At 36.4% G+C, this 17,858-nt stretch overlaps 1 protein-coding gene across 15 annotated transcripts in view; it reads right to left on the reverse strand.

Annotated features, from left to right (window-relative positions):
• Positions 1–265: 265 nt before the first annotated feature.
• The window catches only part of LOC114467521 (papilin-like), a 30,076-nt gene continuing 12,483 nt past the window's right edge, over positions 266–17,858 (reverse strand). For 12 of the 15 annotated variants that reach the window (XM_028453892.1, XM_028453880.1, XM_028453886.1 and 9 more), the window contains 15 exons: positions 17,610–17,756; positions 17,118–17,264; positions 16,773–16,928; positions 6,559–6,705; positions 6,036–6,182; positions 5,778–5,933; positions 5,184–5,330; positions 4,684–4,830; positions 4,426–4,581; positions 2,094–2,240; positions 1,747–1,902; positions 1,251–1,394; positions 1,011–1,157; positions 736–882; positions 266–414 (listed from right to left, as the gene is read on the reverse strand). In XM_028453892.1, coding sequence (XP_028309693.1) covers positions 401–414; positions 736–882; positions 1,011–1,157; positions 1,251–1,394; positions 1,747–1,902; positions 2,094–2,240; positions 4,426–4,581; positions 4,684–4,830; positions 5,184–5,330; positions 5,778–5,933; positions 6,036–6,182; positions 6,559–6,705; positions 16,773–16,928; positions 17,118–17,264; positions 17,610–17,756 — 2,105 coding nt within the window. In that variant the 3' untranslated portion in view covers positions 266–400. Of the gene's footprint in view, positions 415–735; positions 883–1,010; positions 1,158–1,250; positions 1,395–1,746; positions 1,903–2,093; positions 2,241–4,425; positions 4,582–4,683; positions 4,831–5,183; positions 5,331–5,777; positions 5,934–6,035; positions 6,183–6,558; positions 6,706–13,675; positions 14,076–14,399; positions 14,547–14,674; positions 14,822–15,021; positions 15,169–15,514; positions 15,662–16,184; positions 16,341–16,772; positions 16,929–17,117; positions 17,265–17,609; positions 17,757–17,858 lie in introns of those variants that run through there. The other 3 variants (XM_028453888.1, XM_028453891.1, XM_028453894.1) reach the window with 3 other exon arrangements.

Consider the following 17,858-nt stretch of genomic DNA (forward strand, 5'->3'; position numbering starts at 1 on the left):
AAGACATTTTACTTTCGTGCATCAGAAAGAAATTTATTTGCACAATATAAATCATGTTACAAAATAAACCAATATACATTTTATTTGGATCAAAGAATGATCTCATCAACTAACAAGAAAAAATTTATATAAAATTTTTTTTTTTTTTTTTTTAAATGATCATAGAGGACTATTTACACAAAACACAATCAACAATATGATCTATCTAAATAAATAATCGTAAAGGTGACCACCAAACATTGGTTATGGCACTGTAGAGTTCATAAAATGTAAAATTATAAAGTGATCAACTAGAATGAAAAACAAAGTAGATGCTCATTGATAAAAATTACAATTCATAGTCAGCGCAGCTTTCTGTTGTGGGACATCAGTGGTGTTTATAGAGGCACGTGGGGAATGGTTACCATGGAAACGCTGACATGACAAAGACAAGAACACCAAAGTTAGGAAAACAGGACCAAAAAAAATCAAAAGTTAAGAAAAGTGATGTATGACTTCTGTAATGTAGAGAGTTTGGCTTTTTTCTCAGAAAAACAAATATAACAACAAAATTGTGATCAAGTAAGTTTAGCATCTCCCTCAATATTCATCATTTTTTTTATAAATATGAGAAAAAACAGTAAACTCAACAGAAGGACTGAGTTTATCTCAAATATCTAAATGAAGATATTGAATAGTCAATAATACTACAAAAATACCAATAAGGTTTAACTATAATAAAAATTAACATCTTACCTTGGTTAATGGTAACACACACTCGTCCACATCCTTGGTAGCAGCACTTCTCATTAAGAGGGCAGTCATAGTCATTAGAGCACTTGTCAGCACAATGTTTAAATAATGGCGCCAAGACATATTTGGGACACGCTCCAGGTTTGACTTCTGGTAAAAAGAAACAAATAATAATATATTTAGTCAACTGTTTAAAAAACAGCGAATATGAAAAGGTCAACACGACAATGTATTGACCAACAAAGTCCTGCTACATCTCATATGGACACAAAGCTTACCGGGTGTGATCACCACACACTCATGTCCATATCCTTGGCGGCAGCACTTCTCATTGTAAGCACAGTCATAGTCATTGTGGCACTTGTCTGCACAGGGCTTCCAATCAGGGTTCCAGACATGATGAGGGCACGATCCAGGTTTATCCTCTGGAATATGTAATTGAAGATATTAAAGAGGTTAATAATACTTCAAAATTACCAATAAGGTTTAACTGTATCTGATAAAATGTCACGTCTTACCTTGTTTAATGGCTACACACATGCGTCCACATCCTTGGTAGCAGCACTTCTCATGGTGAGCACAGTCATAGTCATTGGAGCACTTGTCAGCACAAGGTTTAAAATATGGTGCCAAGACATATATAGGACACTCTCCAGGTTTGACTTATGGTAAAAAGAAATAAATCAACAGATATTTAGTCAACTGGTTATCTGATTAACACAGCATTTAAATAGCAGAGATCAGTATTTCCTATTAACTATAAATGTTTGTATTGGAATTTATTTGTTTATTATATAAATAAAAAAGATAAGCGTTTTTCTAAAAAACTTTAAGCAGCCTTTGTGGTCAACTCCTCAAATTGTTTGGAAAGAGTTACTTATTTACACTTGTACTGTTTTGTAGAGTATCATGTGTTCATAGACTACGTAAAAAACAGCTTATACGAAAAGGTCAACACTACTTTATTTTTGACTAACAAAATCCTGCTACATCTCCTATGGACACAAAGCTTACCGGGTTTGATGGGTGTGATGGCCACACACTCAAGTCCACATCCTTGGTGGCAGCACTTCTCATGGTAAGCACAGTCATAGTCATTGTGGCACTTGTCTGCACAGGGCTTCCAATCAGGGTTCCAGACATGATGAGGGCACAATCCAGGTTTATCCACTGGAATTAGGAATACAAAGCCACAAAAATGTGTTCGTCTTTTTTTTTTTTTTTTTACCAAAATCTTTCTTTTGATGAAAAAAAAAAACTATTTCCATGCTTAGAATGAAAGGTAGACCTCTAAGAAAAAAATTGGTTGGACTTCAACCACACTGAAAGAGGTCTCACTCTCATATGATTACACAACTAACCATGGTTGGTGTCCACACACACACGTCCACATCCTTTGCGGCAGCACTTCTCATGATGAGGGCAGTCATAGTCATTGTGGCACTTGTCAGGACAGGCCTCCCAAAGTGGGTTCCAGTCTTCATTTGGGCAAACTCCAGCTTTGTCTTCTGGTCAAAAGGAACAAATCAACAGATTTTTAGTCATCTGGTTAAACCAGACTCTAACGCGAAAGTTGACGTGTTTGGTGCTTTAACTGTGTTTGTATTCCACTGGTTGGATTGCTTCAATGTAGGGACTGAAATATTGACCTTTATCACAAATTAGTTTAAGTAAGTGGACAGCAACATAAACTTTACTCTGTGGAATCTGTTTGATTTCTGTCTGAGATAGAATCTCATCCCCTCTTCCCTTGCAGCCAGGGGCGGGGTTTCAGGGGGGCTGGGAGGGCGGCGCGCCCCCAGATAGGAGTTAGGACTTAAGGGAGCCGGGCCTCTACCATGGCTCACGGGAGCTGGAGAAAGCGGGCCCTAAATGACCCGTGGGCAGTCACCCATCATGCAAATTTATACAGGGGTTATATAGACCCATTTTGTGTACAGTATGCATACTAAATTAGGTGCATGCGCACCCAGGCTCGATGCATAACAACCGGAGGACTGCTGAGGCGATGGTGCACAGGAGCAGACGGAGCGCTTTCTCAGTCTTGATCCAGTAAAAAGTGACCATAAAAACCTGTAAATGGACTGATATGCAGACGTGGGACAGTGAGGAGGAGACTTAATGTAAAGATGGAAACTCATTCGTTGAAACTGATCAGAATATGCGGAAATACAAAGAAACCTTCGGTAACAGGAGTACAGCAGCTGTCCTTCCTTCCCATTCAACAGTTATAAGCCTCTAGAGACCTAATGCTTTTAGGTTTTCTTTTGTTTATACACTGAGTTTTTCTATCAGATATTTATAAATATCTGGCCATTGAACATCGGGCCAGGAGAGCACATCAGATGACCACTTGTTTTCGGGAATGCTGCATGGGTCCCGCAATCGTTCACCTGTACTTAAAGCGAGTTTTCTTAAATAAGTAGCCGCTTACGAGCATTAACGGGTTAATTCATTGCCATTTTTCAATTTTTCAAGCGTCACATATGTAAACAACATGGTTTCTGCACAGAGTATGCTTGCGCACGTCAGTCACGTGTCCCACTCATTCTCCAAGTTAAAACTTATTAAAAACCAGTTGAGGTGCACAGTGGGACAGGAGAGACTGAGTGGACTTGCCATGTTGTCCATAGGGAATGAGAGAGCAAAGAAAATGGACATACAGAGCATCGTGGACGAGTTCGTGGAGTGCAAGGCTCGTCGAATGCTCTTCAAATATTGGTGACTAGGATTATAGTACTTCTTATTGAAATTGTGTTTGTGAACATGTGGGCCGCTGTGCCAGTTTTACTCAACTTTATAGCTACTGATACAAGCTTTGAATTGAAATGGTTGAAGTGGGTGTTAAAATAAAGCGGTCGCTATCTGTGGTGCTGAGATGCTTAGTAATAACTATCCTAATGTTTTTGTTGTTCTCTTGTTTTGTTATACTTCATGTCTGTTTGATGGACTTCAAAATGACATAGTCGCTCTCTGTGGTGTTAAAGCTTGTAAGCCCCACTGTTGCGGGCATGTGTAGGTTGTAAAATGCTGTTGTTATGAGTTTTATTTGGATTTAAAGGGCCCGGTCATTTTCCCGTCCCTGGCCCGGCTCTGATTTGTTCCGCTACTACTTGCAGCATTTCTTTAGTTTTGACAAGCGCTTGAGGTCAAATCATAATAACTTAAATCTTGGTTTTAGATATAATAACGTCTACTATAATCTCACATCTTACCTTGTTTAATGGCTACACACACGCGTCCACATCAATGGCAGCAGAAACAAATCAATAGATATTAAGTCAACTGGTTATCTGATTAACACAGCATTTAACTAGCAGAGATAGTACGTCTTCTTAACTATATATTGTGTATTGGTATTGATTAGTTTAGTATATCAATGTACCTAGAGGTTTAGCCTTAATCCCAAGTACAATAAGTAGCCTATGTGGTCAGCTTTTCAAACTGTTAGGAAAGACGTACTTGTGGTGCCAAGACATATTTGGGACACCAAGGTAAAACCTGATCTAACTCTATTGTGTACCATTCAACCAATATGTGAAACTAAGTATAACCAGTGGTCTGAAAAGATCTGAAAGTTCTTGAACAGTGTTAGATTTAGAATCCCTTAAAAACAGCTAATATGAAAAGGTCCACACTGCATTCTATTAACCAACAAAGTCCTGCTACGTCTCATATGGACACACATCTTACCGGGTTTGATGGGTGTGATGGCCACACACACACGTCCGCATCCTTGGCGGCAGCACTTCTCATTGTAAGCACAGTCATAGTCATTGTGGCACTTGTCTGCACAGGGCTTCCAATCAGGGTTCCAGACATGATGAGGGCACGATCCAGGTTTATCCTCTGGAATAAGGAATACAAATCCACAAAAACTTAGTCTTTTTTATCTAAATATTTTCAAACACACTGAAAGAGCTCTCACTCTCATATGATAACACAACTAACCATGGTTGGTGTCCACACACACACGTCCACATCCTTTGTGGCAGCACTTCTCATGATGAGGGCAGTCATAGTCATTGTAGCACTTGTCAGGACAGGCCTCCCAAAGTGGGTTCCAGTTTTCATATGGGCAAACTCCAGCTTTGTCTTCTGGTAAAAAAAAAAAACCAAATCAACAGATTTTTAGTCAACTGGTCATCTGGTTAAACCAGCCTTTAACTGGAAAGTGGAGATGTTTGGTGCATTAACTGTGTTTGTATTCCACTGGTTGGATTGAATCAGTGTAGGGACTTATATTTTGACCTTTATCACAAATGGGTTTAAGTAAGAGGTCAGCAACATAAACTTTACTCTGTGGAATCTGTGATTTCTGTCTGAGATAGAATCTGATCCCCCTTACCTCGCAGCATTTCTTTAGTTTTGACAAGAGCTTGAGGTCAAACATTATTAACTTAAAACATGGTTTTCGATATATTTACATCTACTATAATCTCAAATCTTACCTTGGTTAATGACTACACACACACGTCCACATCCATGGTAGCAACACTTCTCATGGCCAGCGCAGTCATAGTCATTGTAGCATTTGTCAGCACAAGGTTCAAAATATGGTGCCAAGTCATATTTGGGACATTCTCTGGGTTTGACTCCTGTTAAAAAACAAAACAAATCAACAGATATTTAGTCAACTGGTTAACTGATTAACACAGCATTTAACTAGCAGAGATAGTACTTCCTCTTAACTATAATTTTTGTATTGGTATTGATTAGTTTAGCATATTAATGTACCTAGAGGTTTAGCCTTAATCCCAAGTACTATAAGTAGCCTATGTGGTCAGCTCCTCAAACTGTTCAGAAAGACTTACTTGTGGTGCCAAGACATATTTGGGACACCAAGGTAAAACCTGATCTAACTCTATTGTGTACCAATAAACCAATGTGTGAAACTAAGTATAACCAGTGGTCTGAAAAGATCTGAAAGTTCTTGAACAGTGTTAGATTTAGAATCCCTTAAAAACAGCTAATATGAAAAGGTCCACACTGCATTCTATTAACCAACAAAGTCCTGCTACGTCTCATATGGACACACATCTTACCGGGTTTGATGGGTGTGATGGCCACACACACACGTCCGCATCCTTGGCGGCAGCACTTCTCATTGTAAGCACAGTCATAGTCATTGTGGCACTTGTCTGCACAGGGCTTCCAATCAGGGTTCCAGACATGATGAGGGCACGATCCAGGTTTATCCTCTGGAATAAGGAATACAAATCCACAAAAACTTAGTCTTTTTTATCTAAATATTTTCAAACACACTGAAAGAGCTCTCACTCTCATATGATAACACAACTAACCATGGTTGGTGTCCACACACACACGTCCACATCCTTTGTGGCAGCACTTCTCATGATGAGGGCAGTCATAGTCATTGTAGCACTTGTCAGGACAGGCCTCCCAAAGTGGGTTCCAGTTTTCATATGGGCAAACTCCAGCTTTGTCTTCTGGTAAAAAAAAACAAAAACAAATCAACAGATTTTTAGTCAACTGGTCATCTGGTTAAACCAGCCTTTAACTGGAAAGTGGAGATGTTTGGTGCATTAACTGTGTTTGTATTCCACTGGTTGGATTGAATCAGTGTAGGGACTTAAATTTTGACCTTTATCGTGAATGGGTTTAAGTAAGAGGTCAGCAACATAAACTTTACTCTGTGAAATCTGTGTGATTTCTGTCTGAGATAGAATCTCATCCCCCCCTTACCTCGCAGCATTTCTTTAGTTTTGACAAGAACTTGAAGTCAAACATTATTAACTTAATCAATTAATAACTTATTAACTTGGTTTTAGATATATTTACATCTACTATAATCTCACATCTTACCTTGTTTAATGGCTACACACACGCGTCCACATCCATGGTAGCAACACTTCTCATGGTCAGCGCAGTCATAGTCATTGTGGCATTTGTCAGCACAAGGTTCAAAATATGGTACCAAGTCATATTTGGGACACTCTCCAGGTTTGACTCCTGGTAAAAAGAAACAAATCAACAGATATTTATACAACTGGTTATCTGATTAACACAGCATTCAACATGTTTGCTGCTTTTATTTTGTTGTTGGCTTTAACTATGGACATAAATGTTTTCTTCGTACACAATTTAGTGTAACTGAGTAGTTGTCAACATACATGATACATGCATTTATTATATTCCACCCTAAGTTAACTATTGAGAGCTTTGATCTTGCAAAATATAGTTTTGTTTCCAAGTAAAAATAAATTGTCACTATGTCTGTATTAGACCAGACCTAAGTTACTTTCCTTTTTCTTTTCTTATTATTTTAAGTAATGTAAGCCATACTTACAATAAACTGGAAAGTATCATGGAGTTTAGTTTTAAAATGAGCTTACCCACTGGGTAGATGTATAGAGCATCCAGCTGCAGGATGAGGCTAAAGGCCACCAGTGCACTGAGTGTACACCACCAGCTCTCCATGTTCTGTCTTTGAAAACTAAATTTTCAACCTGCTGAACTGACAAATGTGCCACAATTTATAGGCCACTGTGGGCTGACCCCAGCAGTCAGGTCAAATCAGGTTTTCTGAATTTGTATTGAGCTGTGAAATAACACATGTAATGTCATTTCAAACAATTGTTTTCATTAAAGTTAATCAGCGTGAACTTTGAATCACTATTGGACACTGTTGTCTTGGTTTGAAGGCTTGTAATTAGCTTCCCAAAGTAAAAATCATTGGTCTATAGTTCTGCGTTTGTAACTAAAAAAGAATAGGGGTCATTTAAGAAAAACTGCATTACTGAAAAAATAATAATAAGCGCCCAGTCTGTAAATACACACTTTATCTTATGTTAGCCATTTTAAAAACAATATAATCGTTTTCAGTTAAGAACATTTTAATACCACGACATGAGAAAAACACATACATTTTACTTCCATTGTCATTAAACTGTGTTGCTATGGAAACTTTTTTTTTTCTAATTATTATTATTTTTTTCATAATTTAATTCCGTGTCCTTTCCCAACTACATTTCTCATTACGTTGTTTTCTGTATTGTTTTTAATCTATTTAGATACACCGTTCCTCTGCTTTTTTTTTTTCCTTCTCTTTTCTCATTACCTTGCATTCATTTCATCTAATGTGCTTTTTTTTTTTTTTTTTTTTATTTTTAATAAACATTTCATTTTCTGCTGCGTTCATCCATCTAGATATTTAATACAAAACACTAGTTTTCAACTGTGAAGGCTTGGATACCTTAAAACTTCCCTTATTGGCAAGCTTTGACTCAAACCCAGGAAAATGTTCAAACTCACAGTTTCAAGAACAAATGAAAAAAAAAAAAAGATTTATAATATTGCTATAGGACGATATTTACTTTCACTCAGTAAAAAGTAATAACCTTCATATCAAATAATTAGTTTATCTATCTATAATTTATCTAGCCTTAGTAAAAAGAAAGTGTTTCTTTTAAATATCAGAGTATAAATGTAGAATAAAATGTACTTTTCTTTTGATTACCATTAGGTATAGTAAAATATTATCAATGATACTGAAACTTTTTTTATAAGGCACTTTTAAAACAACCTGAGTAAACCAAAGTGCTGCACAGGTTAAAGCCGCACAACTGACAAAAATGACAAAGATATAGTACTAAGATACATAAACACAGTGCAAACATATAATGGAGTTAACGAAAATCAAAATAAGTTTAAAAAAAACTTAATCAAGATTTTGCCATATGTCCATTCAACTTTGATTACAGTAAATGCCAGAGAGAAGAGATGAGTCTTTCGAGATGATTTTAAAACCACAATTGATCTCACAGGGCGGGTACAGTATGCCCGGACTGGTTGTTCCAGAGCTGTGGGGCAGCCGCCACAAAAGCTCTGTCACCTCTAATGATAGTAATAGTAATAATGATAAGTTTTATTTAAAAGCACTTCTCAGGAATCTCAAAGGCACTTTAAAGGTAGGATAAAAGAACAACAGCAAATACAGTGATTAAAAACAAAGAAATATAATTCAGAAAAAAGAAAGACAAAAGGCAAGAAACAGGCATGAATGAGTGGATGGTTTAATACTCCTGTACTCCTTCTGGCTTTTGTCTTGCAGGTCCGTGGGATCCTTAGTGTGGAGTTACAGAGTCTCAACAACTCTGTCTCCACCCTTTCCTCTGCACACACCCAACACAGCATAACGTGGATGGCTGTTCATCATAGGAATGGGATCCACACAAGGTTCCTGCTGCTTAACAGAAGGTTTTCCTTGCCGCCATGATGAATTCATGTTGGGTGTGGGATACATATGTATGTGCATATACAGTACGTATATATGCATATGTGTGTATCCATAAAATGAAGAGTCCGTCCTTAAGACTGCTCTACTGTAAAGTGTCTTGAGATAACATTGGTTATGATTTGGCGCTATACAAATAAAAGATCGATTGATTGATTGAACACCTCTGACCATAGGATTACAATGATCTGGCAGTGCTGGGGGCTCGGCCATTAAGAGTTTTAAAAACAAACATTAAAATCTATTCTGAACTTAACCGGGAGCCAGTTCAGCAAAGCTCAGACTGAGTTTTATACCAGCTGCAGGTGGTGCAAGAGTGAGTGTTCCAGACCAAAGTATACTGATATGCAGCAATTCAGTTGTGTGTTAATAAAAGCATGGATCACAGCAAAGATGAGCAACTTTTGCCTCCACGAAAATGTAATTTTTCTGATCCAAAGGCCAAAATATCAAGAATCATGTCATCGTTCAGATTGAGGACCAATATGAGCATTAACACAGAAAACAACAAAGGCTTTTGTTGTTGTTTTGTGTGCTTTTCTGTCAGTTATTTTTGTTGTCGTTTAATGTATTGTTGTTGTTTTGTGTGTTTTTGCTTTTGTTTGCTTTGTTTTTCTCAAATTTTTTGTTGTTTTGTGTGTTTTTGGAGTCATTTTGCACACTTTTGTTGTGATTTTGTATAGTTTTCTGTCATTCTGTATAGTTTTGTTGTTTGGTGTGTTATGAGTTATTTTGTGTGTTTTTAAGTCATTTTTGTATTTGTTTTGTATATTTTTCATTAATTCATTTGTAGTCATCTTGTGAGTTTGCGTTTGTTGTCCTTTTTGCATATTTTTTCTGTAATTCAGTGTTTTTTAGACTAATTTTATGTTTAGTTTAGTTTTTTTTTTCTCTTTTTGGTATTTCTCTTTGTTATTTTGTACATTTTTTTTAGCTATCTTGCCCATTAACCTTAGGGACCGCATAAAATTAGACCGATGGCCACATTTGGTGCCCAAGCCAGTCTCAAGATTACAGTCTCAAGATCCCTATATGGATCCCTTACTTTTGTGATACTTGTGTTTTTACATTTTAAAGCACCTATTTCTAAGTGTGCATTGACGGCACTGCATAAAAGTTAAACCCCCTTCAAAATAAAATAAAATAATGTTTATCAGCCAGGACATAAGTCTGTGATGCATTCATTATGGGTCTGTAAACAACTTTTTGTTACTGACTTACGAGTTAAGAATTATAATGTAAAGGATAAGTCGGTTTTACATTTGTCAATGTTTCATTTACTTGGTGAATGTCATCTTTGGATTGTTATTACTGTTTACTTCCCGTTTAAAGGTTTGAACATTGTTTTATCTGTTCTGTGAGTGTTGTTCAAATGTATTCTGTTTAACGTAGATACTTGCATAGTGCTGCTGAAAGTTGAATTTGTAAATATCATTTAGTATTCTGATGAACGACAGTGTACAGATACGGCCACAAGAGGACGCTGAATACATAAGATTTACTGTGTAATTTACTGTCAAATTGGTTTACGATCTCAGTAGATATATATTATTATTACTTGGACATTAACAAAGTAAATTTTCTTAAATAGGCCTAGTCTATTTGAGTATCTGTTCTTGAGTATGGCATTTGGAGGATACTTGTTACTTGTTAACATTTTACAGAGTTGGTCTCACTGGGAGAGTTTAGAGCACCTGGAAACTAAAGTGTCACCTTGTTCTTGTTTTAGCTCATTTATTTTTAACTATTTGGTGGCTTTTATAGTTTAATCTTTCATAAGCTCTTACTCTGTGACTGCACTGTTTTTCATGTACTATCTTATGTGCTATTTATTTGTTTTAACCACTGTACACTGTAAACTTGTTTGATGTACTGCTGCCAGGACACACGCTCTAATTTACAGTATCCTCAGCTTCCATTTTCTCTATGTAAGTGAGAAAAGGTTGCCAGATAGTATAACATTTCTGGGCACTTCCCCTTGTGGTGTATCGTATTTTCTCATATTTCAAGAAATGAACAATATCATTTAGCCGTGATTGAAAACTCGGAGAATGTTTTTCCTTCCATTTAAACAATATCATGATAGAATAAGGTTATAGTAATGATTGGTGCAGCAGAGGTCTGAACCAGTTGAAGTGAGAGTAGCCAGGCACTGCGGGACGTGACAAGGCTGTGCACAAGCATGGGGGTGGTGCATGTGAGGGCGTGGTGGAGACGGTTAATATTACGTAAACTGAAGTAATCTAATATAATTGACTTTTAAACTGGAAACTAAGGAGGTTCTTTTGTAAGGGAGAAGCTGTCGTCTTTGGATAGTGTGAATGACTATATCAGAGATGATTTTAGTTTATGAACCCAGTCGGACGCTCAGATCCTCTGGTACTACTTTTTTAACTGTTCCAAAGAGCAAAACAAAAAAGTTTGGAGTCCTCCTTCAGTTTTTATGCTCCAAGATGGTGAAACAGCAAGTTTTTTGATTAAAAATTGTTAATTGTTTTTTCTTTAATTCTTTTATTAAATTACTTCTGTGCACATTACTGTCTAAACCTTTTTTTTTTTACATATTTTTTTACTTTTGTCAATCCAATAAGCACATTTCTGTGAAGCAATTGTTTCATTTAGGAGGAGCTCAGTTTTCATCTCTCCTGCCTCTTGCTTTTTAGAGGTGAAGCCCAGAAGGTTGTCATGGACCATGTGGTCAATATTGTCAATATTTCAGTAGTTCAAGGTTCCTTGTGTTTTACCAATAGTTCCTTAGTTAGAAGAAAGGGTTTATTTCATTTCATTATCAGTGAGAAAGTTAAGCCCTAAATAATACTAATACAAATAAGCCACACTGTGATATAGTTCATATTTGAATGTTTTATTGTATATTCTCTATCTATTTATGGGACTAAAGATGTTCTTCAGTCAGACGTAACCAACAGGATGACTCAGTTTCAGAGGTATAATAACTCTTAGTGGGTTCATTTAGGTGACACCAGACAGGCAGACACCTCAGAATGTCAACAACAACGCAACAGGTGATAGACACACAAAATACATGGTGGAAAAGTTTTCACACACAAATACATGTTTGGACGGTCATAGGTTGGGTTTGAGCATTTTTATATCAAAATTTTAAGCATCTGCAAAATCCACTCATAATTTGGGAAAAAGCTTTTCTTTTTCATGCTGCACCTTGCTCATGGAACAATCTCCAAAATTCCACCTTCAACAATTTGTTTTTTTTGGCTGAATTCAAAACTACACTGACGAAGCAGTCAGAGGGTGGCTAAAAAAATGAAGTGAAATGCTGCTCCTTTTGGGGCAAAAAAGCATGTCCATTTTTTTCTTGGTTATAACTCTATTATAGAATGCTTTGTACACTGGCCTCAGTGGTAAAATAAATAAGCAGACCTTTGAAGTGTTTAACTAAATTCCAGTGTTAAATTTCTGCAGTAATTTGATCTTGTTTGAGGCTTTAAGTTGAATAAAACAGAATTATTGGCTCCCCATGAATATATAATAAACATTTAGTTAGTTCAATTAGTTTTAAATGGTACAAACTTATTATTTCATGTTACAACAAGAACTCTCAGAATGCAAACCTCTGCCAAGTGCCAAATATGTTTTGCCAGATATTCACAGTTTTTTGGATCATTGATCCTGATCATGGTACCATTATCATAGGGCTGGGCGATATTTATCGAGATTCAAGATATATTGAGAGTTCTATTTTGGCGATATAGAAAATTACAATATTGCCTATATTGATATATATATATATATATATATGTTTTTTTTATATGGGTCATTTTGTATTAAAATACTTGTTTTATGAGTGACTGCTTTCGTTACTTCTCAGAACAGCATTAAAAGCACATGTAGATGGATTGCTGAGTGCTTCCTTACCCAGACTTTCCCCACGCTACACAACTCACTCACACATGCTGTCCCTTATCAATCAATCAATCAATCTTTTATTTGTATAGTGCCAAATCATAACCAATGGTATCTCAAGACACTTTACAGTAGAGCAGTACCTTATAGGGACAAAAGCCAAAAGTTGCACATATTATGCAGCTGTTTCCTATTAAATGTTCCTGTGTGGCAGAATTGTCTTTCCCGTCAGACTTTATTGAGTTAAAAATATTGAGATTCATATATATCAATATTTTGAGAAAAATATTGATATGAATTTTGGTCCATATCGCCCAGCCCTGGCTAAAACTGTCATTTCTATCACTATCATTTTTGTGTAAAAACTACAACTATTATGGAACACAATGATAATAAAACTGAATAAAACTTGAAAGATATGTTCCACATGATTGAATTTCACATATTTCTTACATTTTGCATGATTGAAATGCTATTTCAACTGAAATAAATGAATGTTGCATTCATATATTATCATATTTCACAAACAATGGACAGATTTGAGGGGCCGTGTGGGACCCTAGAGAATCTTTTTAAAAATCAAAAAACAAAAAACATGCTTTTTTTACACCAAAAGGAACACAATTTCACCCAGGGAGGGGGAGAATACCCACTCAATGTGTGAGTGGAAATAGTAAATCTTATCCAGTTCCAAAAACCACTCTTAAAGTATACCAAAGTCCCATCCTACTGCTGAAATATGAACATGGCAAAAACTTGTTTGCTTATGTAAATAGTTATCTTGTAAGCACAATAAGGGAGACATTTTACTTTAGTGCATCAGAAAGAAATTTATTTGCACAATATAAATCATGGTACAAAATAAACCAATATACATTTTATTTGGATCAAAGAAGGATCTCATCAATTAACAAGAAAAAAAGAAAATCAACAGAATGTAAAAAAAAATCATCATAGAAGATTATTTACACAAACACATTCAACAATATGATCTCTCTAAATAAATAATTATCAAGGTGACCACAAAACAATTGGCTATCACCCTGTAGGGTACACACTGTAAAATTATAAAGTGATCAACTAGAATGAAAAACAAAGTAGATGCTCATTGATAAAAATTACAATTCGTAGTCAGCGCAGCTTTCTGTTGTGGGACATCAGTGGTGTTTATAGAGGCACGTGGGGAATGGTTACCATGGAAACACTGACATGACAAAGACAAGAACACCAAAGTTAGGAAAACAGGACCAAAAAAAATCAAAAGTTAAGAAAAGCGATGTATGACTTCTGTAATGTAGAGAGTTTGGCTTTTTTCTCGGAAAAAACAAATATAACAACAAAATTGTGATCAAGTAAGTTAAGCATCTCCCTCAATATTCATCATTTTTTTTATAAATATGAGAAAAAACAGTAAACTCTCAACAGAAGGACTGAGTTTATCTCAAATATCTAAATGAAGATATTGAATAGTCAATAATACTACAAAAATACCAATAAGGTTTAACTATAATAAAAATTAACATCTTACCTTGGTTAATGGTAACACACACTCGTCCACATCCTTGGTAGCAGCACTTCTCATTAAGAGGGCAGTCATAGTCATTAGAGCACTTGTCAGCACAATGTTTAAATAATGGCGCCAAGACATATTTGGGACACGCTCCAGGTTTGACTTCTGGTAAAAAGAAACAAATAATAATATATTTAGTCAACTGTTTAAAAAACAGCGAATATGAAAAGGTCAACACGACAATGTATTGACCAACAAAGTCCTGCTACATCTCATATGGACACAAAGCTTACCGGGTGTGATCACCACACACTCATGTCCATATCCTTGGCGGCAGCACTTCTCATTGTAAGCACAGTCATAGTCATTGTGGCACTTGTCTGCACAGGGCTTCCAATCAGGGTTCCAGACATGATGAGGGCACGATCCAGGTTTATCCTCTGGAATTAGGAATACAAATCCACAAAAACTTGTTAGTCTTTAGGGTTTTTTTTTTGTTTTTTTTTACCAAAATCTTACTTTCGGACAGAAATAATCCAATTTCTATGCTTTTAATGAAAGGTAGACCTCTAAGAAAAAAGTTGGTCTGACTTGAAACACACTGAAAGAGCTCTCACTTTCATATGATAACACAACTAACCACGTTTGGTGTCCACACACACACGTCCACATCCTTTGCGGCAGCACTTCTCATTAAGAGGGCAGTCATAGTCATTGTTGCACTTGTCTGGACATGCCTTCCAAAGTGGGTTCCAGTCTTCATTTGGGCAAACTCCAGCTTTGTCTTCTGGTTAAAAAAAAACAAATCAACAGATTTTAAGTCAACTGGTCATCTGGTTAAACCAGCCTTGAACTGGAAAGTGGAGATGTTTGGTGCTTTAGCTGTGTTTGTATTCCACTGGTTGGATTATATCAATGTATGGACTTAAATGTTGACCTTTATCACAAATTAGTTTAAGTAAGTAGACAGCAACATAAACCTTATTTCATAGAAACTGTATGATTTGTGTCTAAGATAGAATCTGATCCCACCCTACTTGGCAGCATTTCTTTAGTTTCAAGTGAGCTTCAGGTCAAGCATTATTGAACTGAAATATTGGTATAACTCCATTTCCTATAATCTCATGTTTTACCTTGCTGTATGGCTACACAGGTGCGTCCACATCCTTGGTAGCAGCACTTCTCATTGTAAGCACAGTCATAGTCATTGGAGCACTTGTCAGCACAAGGTTTAAAATACGGTGACGGGACAAAATTAGGGCACTCTCCAGGATTGACTCCTGGTACAAAAAAAAAATCAAAAGATATTCAGTCAACTGGTTATCTGATTAACAAAGCATTTAACTAACAAAGCTCAAATTTTACATTTAACTATAAAAGTTTGTAATGGAATTGATTAGTTTAATATATGAAGACAGAAGAATAGCTTTATTCCAAAGTACTATAAGTAACGTATGTGGTCAGCTCTTCAAACTGTTGAAAGACTTACTTGTTTTTAACTGAGGTCAAAACTGATCTAACTCTATTGTGTACCAATAAACCAATGTGTGAAACTCAGTATAACCAGTGGTGTGATCAAATCTAGAAGTTCATGAACAGTGTTAGATTTTGGATGTTACACCCTCAGGTAACTATTGAGAGCATTGACCTCGTAAAAAAACTTGTGAAAGACTTGGAACTCTATTTTGATCTCGTTGTATTGTTTTGTAAAGCGTTACATCATGAAAAGAGTTCTTCATAGGCTACCTTAAAAACAACATTTTTAGGTAGCTACAGTGCATCTCATATGGAAACACAGCTTACTGGGATTGATGGGGGTGATGGCTACACACGTGCGTCCACATCCTTGGTAGCAACACTTCTCATTGTAAGCACAGTCATAGTCATTGGAGCACTTGTCAGCACAAGGTTTAAAAAACAGTGACGGGACAGAATTGGGACACTCTCCAGGTTTGACATCTGGTAAAAGAAACAAATCAACAGATATTTAGTCAACTGGTTATCTGATTAACACAGCATTTAAACAGCAGAGTAAGTGTAAGTATTGCCTCAACTATATTTTTTTGTATTGGGATTGATTAGTTTAATATATGAATATACATAGAGGTTTACCTTTATTCCAAAGTACTATAAGTATCCTATGTGGTCAGCTCCTAAAACTGTTCAGAAAAACTTACTTGTTTCTACCTGAGGTCAAACCTGATCTAACTCTGTTGTGTCCCAATAAACCAATGTGTGAAACTCAGTATAACCAGTGGTCTGAAAATATCTGAAAGTTCTTGAACAGTGTTAGATTTAGAATACCTAAAATACAGCTAATATGAAAAGGTCAACACTATATTGTACTGACCAACAAAGTCCTGCTACATCTCATATGGACACACATCTTACCGGGTTTGATGGGTGTGATGGCCACACACTCATGTCCACATCCTTGGCGGCAGCACTTCTCATTGTAAGCACAGTCATAGTCATTGTGGCACTTGTCTGCACAGGGCTTCCAATCAGGGTTCCAGACATGATGAGGGCACGATCCAGGTTTATCCTCTGGAATTAGGAATACAAATCCACAAAAAACTTGTTAGTCTTTTTTTTTTTTTTCATCAAAATCTTACTTTCGGACAGAAATAATCCAATTTCTATGCTTTTAATGAAAGGTAGACCTCTAAGAAAAGAGTTGGTCTGACTTGAAACACACTGAAAGAGCTCTCACTTTCATATGATAACACAACTAACCACGTTTGGTGTCCACACACACACGTCCACATCCTTTGCGGCAGCACTTCTCATTAAGAGGGCAGTCATAGTCATTGTTGCACTTGTCTGGACATGCCTTCCAAAGTGGGTTCCAGTCTTCATTTGGGCAAACTCCAGCTTTGTCTTCTGGTTAAAAAAAACAAATCAACAGATTTTAAGTCAACTGGTCATCTGGTTAAACCAGCCTTGAACTGGAAAGTGGAGATGTTTGGTGCTTTAGCTGTGTTTGTATTCCACTGGTTGGATTATATCAGTGTATGGACTTAAATGTTGACCTTTATCACAAATTAGTTTAAGTAAGTAGACAGCAACATAAACCTTGTTTCGTAGAAACTGTATGATTTGTGTCTAAGATAGAATCTGATCCCACCCTACTTGGCAGCATTTCTTTAGTTTCAAGTGAGCTTCGGGTCAAGCATTATTGAACTGAAATATTGGTATAACTCCATTTCCTATAATCTCATGTTTTACCTTGCTGTATGGCTACACAGGTTCGTCCACATCCTTGGTAGCAGCACTTCTCATTGTAAGCACAGTCATAGTCATTGGAGCACTTGTCAGCACAAGGTTTAAAATACGGTGACGGGACAAAATTAGGGCACTCTCCAGGATTGACTCCTGGTACAAAAAAAAAATCAAAAGATATTCAGTCAACTGGTTATCTGATTAACAAAGCATTTAACTAACAAAGATCAAATTTTACATTTAACTATAAAAGTT

Source organism: Gouania willdenowi, chromosome 7 (genome assembly GCF_900634775.1).
Source record: "Gouania willdenowi chromosome 7, fGouWil2.1, whole genome shotgun sequence".
NCBI lineage: Eukaryota > Metazoa > Chordata > Actinopteri > Blenniiformes > Gobiesocidae > Gouania > Gouania willdenowi.